The sequence below is a fragment of the Vanessa tameamea genome, chromosome 14 (genome assembly GCF_037043105.1).
Source record: "Vanessa tameamea isolate UH-Manoa-2023 chromosome 14, ilVanTame1 primary haplotype, whole genome shotgun sequence".
Lineage (NCBI taxonomy): Eukaryota > Metazoa > Arthropoda > Insecta > Lepidoptera > Nymphalidae > Vanessa > Vanessa tameamea.
The window spans coordinates 5,430,765-5,445,859 of NC_087322.1; the positions used below are offsets into that span (position 1 = coordinate 5,430,765).

Consider the following 15,095-nt stretch of genomic DNA (forward strand, 5'->3'; position numbering starts at 1 on the left):
TTTTGACACTTCAAAACTTCCAACAGGAATTTATTATTCTACCTTCCATTATGCAATTACTACTTTAAATACAAAGGAAATAAATGCATGAACAAGAAAAAACTCGTGTTCCTTCGTTACAGACTATCCGGAAATACAAAAGCATGTACATCGAACAAACGCAATAGCCCATACAATCAAAGAAACAGTAAAACGTCTCATCTCGAGGGCAAGATAAGGTGTGTTAGATAATAATAAATGAACATAGTTTAATCTTGTTCATATAAATTTATCCACTTAGTGATAAAGATTTATATTAAATTATGTATTAAAAATTATTTGCACGCTTGCTCAAGCTGCTCTGCGGTGGTTGAATAAAATACATACAATTAATATTTTTCACATTACACTGAAATTCGCTCGTTCCCATACACAACTACAGTTATTACTAATGTGTCTTACTTAGTAACAAAATAAATCTGTTAAAACGTAATTTTAAGTCTCAAACAACATCGTTAGTTTTCAAAATCAGGTACAAATTAATCGAAATTAAAACTAAGGTAACTGAAACATCAAGGGAAGAAATATGAGATCACGTTGCTTTATTAATATTCATGTCATTTCGACATCGTATCAATAAAGCGATATTCCACACGAAGTTTTCTAATTACATACTAATATTTTTGGCGTTTCATTTTATCAAACTAAATCACAGAAAGAACGATAAGAAATAATAGCTGACACCTTCATTCAACCGTCGCTTTATTAGAAATGTTATTCCTGAATAAAGCCTTTATGAAACGTACTTCATATTTTAAACATATCACTTGAATTTTAAATGTTCTTGAAAACGTCGCTCGTTGAAAACACTTTAGAATAAAGCGACAGTTTTAAATGAAAAAAAAAAAAAAAAAAACTTATCTATGGATTATAAATACCAGGGGCCCATAAACACTTTACAAACCTACTTAATTCTAATATAACAAAAAATATAAATAAGTCAATGTGAATGTTACATAACATGTGCATTCTTCTCTATGATCTTAATTATATGCCGTGCCATATAACATCGGGATCGAGTTACCTACAGTAAAATTGAAATGTTTGCTACGCTTTTTCATATAAATACAGTATGAAAGCCGTATCAAAATGGTCTTTCTATTTATCTAATGAGTACTTCTAAACGTCCCTTATCGTAAACATATGGACTTTTATTAAATTACATATTGAAGATATTTATCATAACAGTGATTGTACTCTGTACTTACTTACTAAAGCTCAAATTGATGAAAATCTATTGTTTTATGCTACGGTGCAAAATTTATTGATCTTATAACTATTGCTAAATATAGAAAATACGTGAATAGAGTGACCGCCTTGTAGGAGTGTCACATTTCGTGTACCAGTTTGTTCCTTTTCAAATCGATACGATTTTCGTGACTATGAGTCGATGAGTCACTATGTTATTTATAAGCAAAAACCAACCTTCTAATTATAGAAATAAGGTCCATAATAAATTGTAGATTGTATTGTGTGATAACAGTGTTCACTCACAAATTGTTCTATTTAATAAAAGACAGTCGTTTTATTATTATATTTGACCTCATTTTAATCTATGGATCCATAATTATTTTTAAACGGCATATACAAAAGCATAACATATACTTGCCTTTATCTAAGTGTTAGAAGAAAAATAATAATATTAAGTTAAGCATTTTGCTTTTAGGCCTTTATACATGTAGCTGCTAAGATAGCTAAAAAATTAAAACGAAACCTTTTTAAATTATTATTATTATTAAATATCGTTTAAGTGGCCTTCGTGACATATACTTGGCTATTATGACCTTGGCCATATTTCATCATATACTGAATATGACGTACTAGTGATATATATTGTATATTTTCTTAACAAAACTAATTGGTTTATAATGTGTTATAAGTTTAGAGTAAATAAAATTACTTATACAAATTTAAATTAAATCTAATGTTACCGTGGAACTCACATTAATAATTACATACATAATAATTTAAATATCAATACAGGTTGCTGCGGTGTTGGGACTAGCATAAGTGTAAAGCAAGCGCTTAATTATTTATTAAAGTCTCGAGCTATTTTTAAATGGTCCATTGTATTGGATTAAATATCTTATTGTTTAAAAAAAAAAATATATTTTATAATAAATAAAATATAATATGCTCATATTTTTAATGCTGTTGAGGCTTTCGTAATAATATAAGCACTAGCTCTTAACGGTAAACACCGCCGTCGTATTATGACAACGTTCCGAGCGAACAAACATTTTGCAAGCCCCATAGAAAAAAACATTTCTATGTACGTATGTCCTCTTTGGTATTATTCACTGGTTACTAAAACTATTCACATATAATAAATAACTGCTGCTATATTTTACGCTTAAGTATTAAAAACGTAATTTGACACAAAACTCAAAGTTTATTGCGTCTTATTTATATACACGTGGCCTTTCGTACAGCTTGAAGTTCCTCACTGAACCGTTAACTGAGTGCTACGAAATGTATACTTGTACCGTCCAAGCTCCTACAAAGCGAACGAATCATCAAAGAAGCTGAAAGAACGCCATACATCGGGTTCTTTGATTAATTCCAATCAATGTTTCCCAAAGATTTCAAAGCATAACAGCTGGCAGTGGAGTCGATAGAGCCATGTGTTCAGCACCTCTAACTGGAAGCCTTTGAGCCGTGACGTAGTGTCTCATTAGAGCGGGTACGTTGGGGAAGGCGGTAGCAGCCCCTCCCAAAGTGTAACCGTCACCCCCGCGACATATCCGCATGTGCATAAAGCCACGGGTGGATCTAGAAAACAAAAAAAAAATTATTAAATATTTTTTTTAAAATATGAAAAGTATTATTACTAGTGTTGAAATAATATTATTTGAGATAAAAAATAGTCAAAAACTCACTTCAAGCTAAGCGAGTAGTCGTGTTTAGCGGACTCGCTATTTCTTACTAAGAATGCTCCCTCATCGGCATCTCTTAGTAATCCCTCAGCTTCCAAACGCGATAACGTTCCATGATACCACCTGGAATAAAAAAAAATACATTTTTATTAACAATCGAACACGATAATTATGCCAATTTTTGTTCCATTTTATGCCATGACGTTTGATATTATGTATGTATATAATAGTTACATGGATAATTATTCTATGATTATTATGAGCATTTGTGTGTTACATTAATAATGATTGAAGGATAAATTCAACTCACCCTTGTCGGTCTAGTGGAAGAGTAGCATCAACCAGGTCCCGTGGCGGCGCTATAGGTCCTAAGTTCAAATGTAATCCTTTCGCACTACCGGAGCTACCAGTGCCACTTTCAAAATTCAAAGTCAATTTCTCACGATGTTTTTTTCCTAAAAAAAAATGTTTTTATACATAGACATATTCTGATACAATTTTAAGTAATAAGAATCTTTATCATGATAGATACATGCGTTCACAAAAGTCAAAGTTCATTAAATGTCAAATTGCAACTTATCTAAACTCTTAACTCAACTGTACGTTTACAAATTGCTCAGAACATAAAGGGAAAAGTTCCCACAAAGAGCACTCAAGTATATTAAATATTAGAAGGGCGTCGGAGCAGTTTGTATAAAAGAATTCGAAGTCATACGTCTTAATCGGCATAATTCGGTAGTAGACTTCACTTCAAGTTACCGACAGATCTCGAAAATGCGAGACGACAGACCCTCTACAGATTTCTTTCTTATGGATTGACATGTAAAAACCCTTGTGATATAATAAGCTTTTACTAGATAAAGTCATTTACGTTGTAATTTTTTTCAATAAATTTATTTTAATCTGAACTTAGCTCACCTTGGTTTAAATCTTGAACGCTTTGACTCGAAGAAGCGTTAGATATAGCCTCTCCAAAATCATTGTTCAGTTGCAACGATTGTCCACGTAATTTACGTCTCAATTTAGGCATATCAAACGGCAAAGTGCGAAGGTCAACTTCGGCTTCAGCTCGACGTCTTCGTAATTTTGGCATGTCAAACGGAAGGTCAGAAAGATCAACAGCATCATCTTTACGTTCTTCTTCTGTGTTGCTGTTTTTGAAATTTATAAATGCATTCCGTGAATCTACACCTTCTCTCGAATGAATTGATATACCACTGTCGGAACCTTGTATTTCTGTGTCACCGGGAGTTGAATGCCTAAACGTCAGATTTAACAAATTTCTGTTTTGTAAAGCCCGCCTTTTCGGCTTAGGTAAAATTTCAACAGTAGTTTGTATTGTCGTGTTACCCATATCACCATCTTCGGGAGATACTTTTTGTGAGTTATTATTTTTATTGTTATCAGATGTTTCTGATGCTGGCTCCTGGGAAGATTTGTCTGATATAGGACTTAAAATGTGTAGTTTATTCGGATGATGTCCAAACCCCGAAAGCTGCATATGATGTGATTTAATAAATGGTACGTTTCCGGAATCAGAGCTATGTGAACTTAAGGATGATGAGTGTCGACTTTCAGAACTACTACTACTCCTGTCTCCTTCACTGTTGCTGCTCCTTAGTGACTCCATGCTGCCTCCACTACTGCTTGTTGCCATGCTCTCGGTGCTTGAATACTTTCGACGTGGACGAGCTACTCCGGGCCTGCCTTTAAACTCCATTATAGGGCCGACCCCCTTAGGCCCCTTGTACCGATTCATTTCGGGTGTATCAGAATCGGAAGTGGGTCGACCCTTAATCTCTAAAAAAATACCGTCTTTTGATTGCACCCTTTCATCATCACCATCACGAGACTCGCGACTGGAATCCCTCAAACGTTGTCCAACGTCAAGTTCTGTAGATACAGAAGCTTTAACGTCAGTCATACTAGCGTCACTACTGGTTGGCGTGTCCCTAGCCCGTAGAGATTTTACCGGCAGTCTTAAATCTTTTAGGCGGGGATGTGATGGCTGGGTTTGAGGCAAATTTGGAGCACTTTTGATACTATTCATTGCAGATCCGTCTTTTTGTTGAAATTTTGTAGGTAACGGCGCTGTAGATGGTGGAGAAGGAGTATAACCGCGTAACGGCAGTTGAGATGTTGATGTACGATCTTCATCTTCAATGTGCACTTTCTCCATCTCCTCCGAGAGTGCTGATGCGTTACTCTCATTTTCTCTCTTTTGGCGAATAGTAGGAATCTTTGAACGACGAACACTATCAGTTTTCATAGTCACCTTACGGCGACCTTTATAATCTGGTTCACTACGTTCTACAGCTTCAAATGCAGATGAGGCAGATGATATAACCTTGCGTTCCTCAGCTTGCAAGAGCGCTGGATGATTACTAACGCGGTCGAAATCATCTAAGTCATCATCAGACCGTGCTATTTTACAGTCAAAGGCCGTTTCGTAAATCTGTCGTGTGGTCATTTCTTGTGGCCAGCGTGGCAATGGCGCCGGCACGTAAAATACGCTACGAGAAGATCTATGCTCCTCTACATCTTCGGGCGCGGCGCACACGCAGCCGGCCGCGTCGCGCCCGCGACGCCTTGGCGGCATCCACGCGCTCTCGCCGGACGATGATGATGATCGTTCTAGCTCACGGAATCCATCTTCTGCCACTGAAAATCTTTTAGGCAGATTTGGTCTTTGAGCAACGTGGGGAGCGTCAAGACTGGCTGACTTTCTATACCGTGGGCCACGAGACGAAGACGTCGATGAAACAGTCGGCGCTGTAGGAGCAGGTGGTGGCGGGGCAGTTTTGAACAAATCGCCGTAATAATATGGGCTAGGATTTCTTCTAGGGGCGTTTGCGTATCGTGGATCAGACCGACCACTGTCTGGCGAATGCAAGGATGGTGCAGTTGCAAATGGATCGAATTCACCAAACTCGTCCTCTTCGATTTCAGTTGATGATGATCTGTCTTCTGAACTCGATTCTAAAACAATAATAATCACCATTAGACATAATTACAGATATTAATAAAATTATTGTGTGCCGTTTAAGACGTTCTATTTTAACTATCGTATGCTTATGGAAAAACACATTATCTCGAAAAAAAATTCTAGAAATTATTTAAATAGCAAAACGTATAACCGTCGCCGCAAAATTGGAAGACTTTTAGAAGATAAAATGAAAGCAGCGAGCTAGAAGTAGGTTCGTAAACGTTCCGTAAGTCTGAGGCCGCAGTTAGTCTCAAGTGGCGTCGTTTAAATGAGCGTCCGGAATTGTACTTTCACGATCCTTCAAGAAAGCAGTCAATCATAAAGAATGGAAAAATGTTCCCCTATTATTAAAAAAAGTCCTGAGTAAATCTTATTGCTATTTCTTGACTAAAGTTCCTCGTTTAAACTTTTTAAAGGTGCGAGTGTTTTTTTTAATTGTTTGATAAAAATATTTAAAAGTGAAGACCATAGTCATTTTTATTTGGATTTGATAATGGTATTTATTCTTTAATTCATATATATCGTGTTAACTAACTAACTTGCTATTAACGTATTCATAGTATCATGAAGCGTTTTTGAATGTAAAATCATTGCGATGTTGTGTTCAATCGCTTTCATTTTTTTGAGATTAACTGAAGTACTCTTATAACGCTAAGGTTAATGAATGCAATAAATCCCCTTTAACTCGTGCATGCGATGCTAATGTTATTTCAAAGGCAAGTAGAAATACCCTAATGAAAATTCCTTGCCTCGCACAACAAAGGCACATCTCTGAATGCATGTTGAGCACAAAAAGTCTGGATTTAAAGCCCCAAGTTGAGACAAATATCTACAACTAGCATGTTGTACTTCTACGTCCATGAGTTGATAGATAAATCTAAGGTTTAGTACCAAGAAAAAACACCAATATTTATTCCTCGTAACTAATACGAAAACAGTGCAAATTGTCCATTAGCGCAGAGGGTTGCAAAGTGACGTCATTACGTGACGTAATTGCTTTTCCACGTGAATGGACATGAGCCCCTACGAGTCGAAATTTGTTGAATTACCTCGATTAACGTGTTAAATGTCTTTCAAAAACGTTTGAAGCAATGTCAAAGGCGCCGGTTTAGAATAAAGCTATTAAACAATTAAGTTAAAATTACACGGATTTGAACTGAAAGTTAGCTGGAATTGTCATCGTGACTGAATATTAGAGACATAATTATATGCTCTCGAAAGTAAAAATATTCATTAAATGCTTCGTATATGTTCGTATTTATTCCTACGCATAATGTTATGTACTTTTAATAATTCTCATTATGTAAGTGGTAAACAAACTCATATTAATCAAGATAAAATGAAAAAATCTTTCCATAGACAAACGACATTGCAAATCAAAAGCCACTGTTTATTATGTCGAGACATTTTTCCGAGTCTAGACGAACTAGCAGAAAAAAGGCTGATTAAAAGTCGCCATTGTTGTTGATGCCTAGCGCGGCGTTTATTACCTCGGCTCTAATTGTGGATATTCCATGGAAGCTTACAACGTCTTTATAACATAAGAGGTATATCATCTTAAAAAAAAAATCGCCAATTTTTGGATCTGTATGTGTAATAGTAATAAATTGATTCACTTAAAAAAGCGCATTAATTCACATCACTATAAACAACTTATATGCTGTATACCCTTTTAATATACGTATGCATACATTTCGAAATTTAATAAAAGAAAGTAGTTCTCGTCAAGCGACTGACATGTCGAAGTAAAACTATGTTGACATAGTTTACTTTTTTAAAAATGAAATTGTGAACAAGTTAATTAAACCAACCCGAGAATGTTTGTAACGAGGAATGGCGTGCAAGCTGTTTTCTTTTCATTTCTACGACAAACGGACAGGACTAGATAAGATCTCGAGAACAATGCCGTAACAAGTCTCAACCGCGATTGTTGTGCGAGAAAAGAGGCTTTGTGCGGTCTTAGGAGATGAGCGAGGGTACAATCCTAGCTAAGAATTTACGTACATTAAATAAATAATATTAATATTTCTACTTATATTTATATGAATTATATATATTTTAATGAAGGTGAAATGGCTATTCGTATTAGTTTTTATATTTCAATTGAATTATTTTTCCAATCCTTATATGTCACTAGTTTATTTTAAATATTATAAAACCTAATATAATTATTTAACAAGTAAACGAACGATACTTTATATAAAACCCTTGAACAGCTGTCACAACTATTACATAGTTACGTAAAAAATGAATTACAAATAAACTCACCAGATTCGTAATATGGTTGAGCCCGATGTCTGGACTGTCTCTCTTGGCGCAGTGGCGCGGAAGGCGCAGGTTCGGGCGGAGAATCGGCCGAACCTTCAGGTGCACTTTCGGGACTACGTCTAGAAACTTCAGGAGCTGACAAGTCGAAATCAGTCCGTCTTGCCGACTCGTAATCTGCTCTTCGACGAGCTGATTCCGCGTCAAAAGCGGGTCGTCTTCCAGAATCTGCGTCGTATTCTCTACCGAAATATCTTCTTGATTCGTATTCGTATGGTCGTCTTGAGTCAACGTCGTAATTGTGACGACGCGATTCGTAACGCCATCTGGATGTGTCGGGTGAGCGTCTAGGCTCCCTTGACCGGCGACTACGCTGCGGTGATCGTCTGGCTGTGTCGCGTGGTGTACAATAAGCCTCTAAGAATTCAACCTGAAACAAATTACTTTTGTTAAATTCTTTATTTCAATGTTAATTATCAATTAAAAACCATTCGCTTATTTTTTTTATTATATGTGATGTGGATCGATACGATGTAAGTACACGCTACAATACGAAAATATAGAACAAGGGATTCCGCATACCAAGTGACTATTAGTTGGAAGGAAGCCCTTCATCATGAAGGACGATTATGTGGCAGAGTAAAGTGGTAATAAAATGCAGCGGTCACATATCCGCCGATCGTAACGGTCGGTTAGACGTTCTTTCCCCTAGACGGGGTGTCATTACCGGGGAACGTTTCTGTTTATGAGAGGGAGCATAAAGAATATTATGAGATATTGCGCTTGCATTGACGATACGATGAGGTGATAACGTTTCAGAGGCTGGTCAAATTTAGTTTGGAATGTCATTTTTTATTGCAAACATCAACGCTATTACATTTATAATAAATTTGTCAAAATAATAAACTCGTGGACATAAAAAAATAAGATTTATAAGATAAATAAGTTTTAAAGGTTGTTTTTTATTTATTTCGTACATAGTCAATTCGAGTAAGTTGTTTGTTGAAGACTCTTCAATAGCTAATTTACACATAAAGACACACCATGTATATATCGGCAATAAAAACGCGCGGAATTATACATTGATTATCATCATAGGATTAAAAACTTTATCGATAAAGTACCTCGTTAAATTAATATTATAACAAGACTGAAACGTTTATTAAATATTATTTTCAAAGTAATAATAAAAATGATATAATAATATAATAAAAAAAAGCACAACTAAATACAAACACATAATATTCATTATATAAATTTGATTAAATTTTGAAGGTTATCTTAATACGTTGTAAGATACACGGAGTAACAAAAATATTTGTTAGTTATTATCGATATAATTGTTTTAAAAAACCCAAATCCTACACACTCTTACGAGCTGTTAGCGCGATCGTAACAATACCCACCAAATTAATGGTGTGATAGCTTATTTAAGTATAAATAAATATATTTTTATATTGGATAGAATTTATTAAATGACAAAAATAAAAGTGTCAACTGCATTTCATAGTGGGGAATCGAGATATTTAGTATGAATATAATTGTTTTTAATTTAATTCATAGAATTAATGATGTTTCAATGTGGTCGACCCCGTGATGAGCTCCAACATCCGCGCCTCCGGGCACGAAGGGTCTTAAGCCCTCATTAAGGGCGGGTTTAGGATTTACTAGCATTAAATTTCGAGAAATCTTAACCTGAATGAGAGTTTATTCAACGACTTCCACACGTAATACTTACATAATCTGATTGCCAAACACTATAAAAGTCTCTTTCATCCAACGTTACGATCAAGATCATTCAATACGAAATTTCGTCTACCCACAATCATCGTATAAGAACTGATTAAATACATTAAACGTGCAAGCAGTCATTATACGTCGCGAGGGTGACTTTATAAATAAAATAAAAGGATTGTGAGCCGGTTTTGTAGCTGGCCCCAGGCCTGTTCTTTATTCAAACTTTTACCATTGAGTGGAGGCTAGGGCTAGCCTCATCTGGCGCATTGTTTAACGATTCCTTCCTACGCATGAAAATTTATTTACATAATTAAACATCGGTCGCACCACCCTCGTTTTGATTTGCGATGTCTACGAGATTTTCTCCGCTATTTACATATTTTGTTCCGACGCTTAATTAGAGTCGGTCGAAGCGTTTTCACGCACAAAATTATAAAAGCTCTAATTAAAAAAAATCTATTTCATATTCAATTAAATTTCATAAATTATCAAGGTTATGATTAAAGATAGTGACTCACTTCCACTCGAAATTTGTTTATCTCGACGAGATAAAGCAATAAAGAATCCTTTTTTTTGAAACAAAAATAAATTCATTCGGATTTATATAGTGATGCGTATGAGGGCATTATTCGTTTCGTTTTATTTACCAATTCAAATCAATGTTCCTATTGAATCGGAAGGGGTTAGCCGAGAGGGATCAAATTGAAACTGCTCAAGCACACATGTTCACTTCTGGCTATTCATCAATCGCATCGCATAATGGGGAAATAAACTACAACTCACTTCCTCGACAACTACACGTATAATACTAATAGTCAACTTCCTGTAGAAACGACATGGACAATTTATACGAAGCAAGGCCTAATGAGAATTATCATTCGAATTGCTTCGAATGAATTTAAAACTTGTCTATGTTTTATTTCTAAGTAAATAAATTTGAGTAGAAAAATAAACGAGGATTCAATAAATATTCTTTATTATAATTTTTTTGTTTCCGTGAATGTTGGAGACCTATCGCTTTTAAATTGAAATGTATTATCTTATCAAATGGAAATTTTGCACAAGAGGAATACCTATATGTTTTTACAAAACCATAATAACAAAATGATGTAACCGTATCACGCTTGTGGTTTACTTTACTATATAAATAACGTCATATGTTTTAACGAGATAACCTTACCTACATATTACGAACTATTTTTTGTACACTTTTTCACTCCAATAATATTTATTGTGGTAGTTAGTAATACCATTTTTTTCAAAAAAGATGCATCTTCTAAATCCTCATTAAGCATGAATCTTCAGAAAGCAACTCTTCTTTCAACATCCTCTTCGTAAATAACGTGCACAGGATTAAAATGATAATACAAAATATCTTAATTGTAACTTAGCTACTGAACTGTTTATGTATCTAAATTTTATTTTAAATTTGTATTAAGTAAGTTAAGTAAATATGTAAGATTTTTTACATTGGTTATTATTTTAAATCAATTTTGTGGGAATTTTAAAGAGCGACCTTTAGTACGAATTCGGTCATTTTCGAATACGAATTTCCACCAACGTCCTTTCTAATCATTTTATTTCGGTTGCTTTGAAATAAATTCTTAGTTTTTATACATTTTCGGAAAGCTAAGTAAACGATTATGTTTTTAAAATAATCTGCAGAACAAGTTTCATGATTTTTTTTGTTTTTTCAGGCATATTTGAGGGAAAAAAATAAAAAAAATATTGAAATAATATCGTTCCATTTTTAAATTTGGACCGATAATTATTGTTTAAATATTGAAAAATATCCAGTGTTTAATCGTTTTTATAAATGAGAAGAAAAAAAAAGATTTTACTTGATACTTTTTTATAATAAATTTTTGAAGTTGCATTTTTGACTTATTTTTAAAAAATCGAAAAAACGCGATAACTCAAAAATGGTTCACTTTTGCATAATGCATATGGAAGTTAAAATTATTGCAAATAGTCACCCCTATTACCTCCCAACGGGAATGCGTCGAATTACCAATAACCCTGTAGATTCAAATAAGTTAAAGAATATAAACCATAAAATTAAAATTATGCATTGAATTGTTTTTTCAATGTCTCTAATAAATAAATAATTTATCGAAAAAAACTAATTCTTACAATGTTTTTAAAAGAATACGTCACTGAATATGTAAATGATTGACGTATATTTTAAATTAAAATGAATTACGATTAAAAAAAAAATATATTGGCTATCATGCTAAAAATCAAAAGGTGTCCAAATCATTAGATGTCTATAAATACTCACAAGTTTAACACATCAATGATATGAAAGGAATAATTACTTTTCTCTAGAGAGTAGGCGACGATGAACAAAAAATATTCTATAGGAATAGAGAAAGTGTGATTCCGGGTTCGCCCGCTATGAGTAATACCAACAGAATGAAGGATGTGGGACAAGATGTAGTTTTCAGACGGCCACATGAGTCAGCCGGGCGATTTATAAATACCGGAGACACGCCTCCTGGCTGCCCAGCCTAAAATAGTACGCTGCAGTGTCGTATAACATAAACATTAAATGCTTCTTTGATCAGTCATCGGTTCTGTATGGAAAAATCTCAGACGACTGCGAATCAGATAAAAAAAGCCGACCAAGGCCCCAGGAAATTTTAAATATTTAGAGATATTTCTTGCTTGAAGATTCCGAAACATAATGTATATAATACGAGCTCATTAATAAAATAAATTGTTATTTATTTACAAGATAAAAATGCTGGGTTATCCAAACATTTTAAAAACAATTTACATCACTTAAGATTTACATTTAATTCAAGATGATTCACCAGTGTCTTTGTGCTGGTTTTTGTTTACAAATATAATCATATCAATCAACAATTAACTTTAAATTATTCGAGACAAACACGACTATCCTAGTAGTAAATACGCTTATTTGAGATCGGTAGCATTCTTTCTATACAATCGTAACCTTCTAACTTGGGTATAATGTAATTCAGCGGCTAAATGTCTGCAGGAATTAACAGACTGGTTGGACTGCAATTTCCCCGTCCACAATTGGCGCGGTCAATCTTACGTTGTGAACTCCTGTCTAGTCACGTTCAGCAAACCAGAGCCGGCAAACAGGTTCCACGCAACTGAGTTAAACAGTGTCTTTTATTCTTTTCACTTTCAAAACAAGCATCGCGGACGTGCTTTTCAATCATACTCTGTTATTGGACCGTAAGCCTTAATGTCTGATACATGTCTATTCAATTCTCTTTTCTATTTACTTTTAGAAATTTATTTAAACGTACATGAAAACTCATTCCAGACAAACTAAATTTTAACTATTAATTAAAATGAATTGTCTTTAAGTACGGCTTCCTACCAAGAGTACTGACGTGACAAAATTAGACACAATTGTTGCAAATGAAAACAGGCGGAGATGGGAAATAAGCTTAATTACTAAGTTGCAAGTCCAAATCGCCTAAAGGACCGAGGGTCTTCTTAAGTAGACCCTTACAAATGATTCAATGAAGGGAGCAATTATGAAAGAAACTTCGTCCTTCCTTTAAAAGGACATTCACTTCAAATATTGTCATTAACACTTACTATTCAGATTTTAATATATTTTATGGAATGTTTCCGTTACTTTAAAGGGCAAGATTTACAGAACACGTGTTTAGGGAATGGATTTTTTTTTAGAAACTATTGCTTGTCATTGTGTTCCAGCAGGAGCTGTATTTATTCATATTTTTCTCATCTGTCGGAGCTCACTATTTGTGAATGCCTTTCCCGAGACAGATCAACGGGAGACCGGATGGTACGAAAATAAATTATTATTGTAAACTAGGAATGCTTCTAACTGCATCATTGTAAATGCATATGATATTTTAGACGTTAAGTTCTGCGTTGAATGTGTTGAAATATTACTTTATTTTCAAATTAACATCAGACCATTAAAACATATAAATTCGACTTCGAAATCTAATTTACATTGGATTGGAAATTGCTTTAACTTTGTAGTTTTGATCTTTATTTTGTTTCAATAAAAAGATTGCGTCTATCAGCGTACAAACTTTGCTCTCTGAACTTGTAACTAAGTTACGTCAACCCAGGGGATGGCCAGAGGATTGTAATCAATATCTACTACTTCATTTTAATCTTCGACTTTCTTATAATGTGGTTTAAGAACAAAAGGTCGTAAAAGAATACGTATTTATTTCAAATCTATCAACCATTGACGTGATACGTTTTGCTTTTTTATAATATTCTACTGGATACATTTGCAAATACACGAAATATTTACACCTACTATTATTGTATTGTAACTATGTGTATTTTGTTTGACTTTGACTAAACGAAGTTCAAAACGGTCACGTTCAGCAAATTTTTTTTTGTATGATTCATCGACATTATACGTCTTCAAATCAAGAAGTAGGTACTTAATTAAATACCTAGATAAAATTGTATTATTTTGTATAATCTATTGGTTGCATAAGTGTTCTACAGATTGATAATGATTTACATCGTCATTGCTTCCTATTATCGGTATCGTAATCATATACATACATGAATACATACAAAAACAATAGTAAATACACCTGTATTCTTTGACTAGGTTTTACTTACCACATGCGCCACCAAAATCCATTGTGCTATTTGTCGCATTTTCGACATCAACTTCTTGTTAGAAGGCATTGTCACAAGTACTAATAGAAGTATGTAAGGAATTCACAAATAGCACAGAACGTCCATCAACTTTATCGACCGTTTCAGTAGTGACACGCACACATATAAACCGCTAAACTAGAACTAAATACACTTTCACACTACTTGTTCTCGTTCCATAAACTTAATGTTTTTGTTGTTAGTTCTTGTGTAAGTCTAGGCGTTGGGCAGTAAAAAACCTGCGATATAAACGCCTAAAACGGTTCGGTTGCCTACTTGACGAGTCCAACTGTAGACTGACAACACGGCTCAAACACTATACGCGAATGTGTAAAACGGTGACTCATCGCCCCGCATACTGTTTACCGAGGCTTGAGTCATCGCGCGGTGGAATAAACCATTTAGCGGTAAAGCGCTTGCTTGGGTGCCGTTCTTAACGCAACACAATATGAACGTACTTTCTAAAGCGCTGAAGTGCTTTGTTATATGAAGCGAACTCCATTAATACCTCGATTCCGCACGTGTCCTTAAGTATATTACGCAAGTTTAAT

At 34.4% G+C, this 15,095-nt stretch overlaps 1 protein-coding gene across 1 annotated transcript; it reads right to left on the minus strand.

Annotated features, from left to right (window-relative positions):
* Nucleotides 1-594: 594 nt before the first annotated feature.
* On the minus strand, nucleotides 595-14,869 carry Hwt (heavyweight). The gene is made up of 6 exons (XM_026637294.2): nucleotides 14,506-14,869; nucleotides 8,170-8,596; nucleotides 3,834-5,894; nucleotides 3,226-3,370; nucleotides 2,919-3,038; nucleotides 595-2,811 (listed from the first exon to the last, which is right to left on the minus strand). The coding sequence occupies exons 1-6, from the start codon at nucleotides 14,572-14,574 to the stop codon at nucleotides 2,625-2,627; spliced, it is 3,009 nt and encodes a 1,002-aa protein (XP_026493079.1). The 5' UTR covers nucleotides 14,575-14,869; the 3' UTR covers nucleotides 595-2,624.
* Between the last annotated feature and the right edge of the window lie 226 nt (nucleotides 14,870-15,095).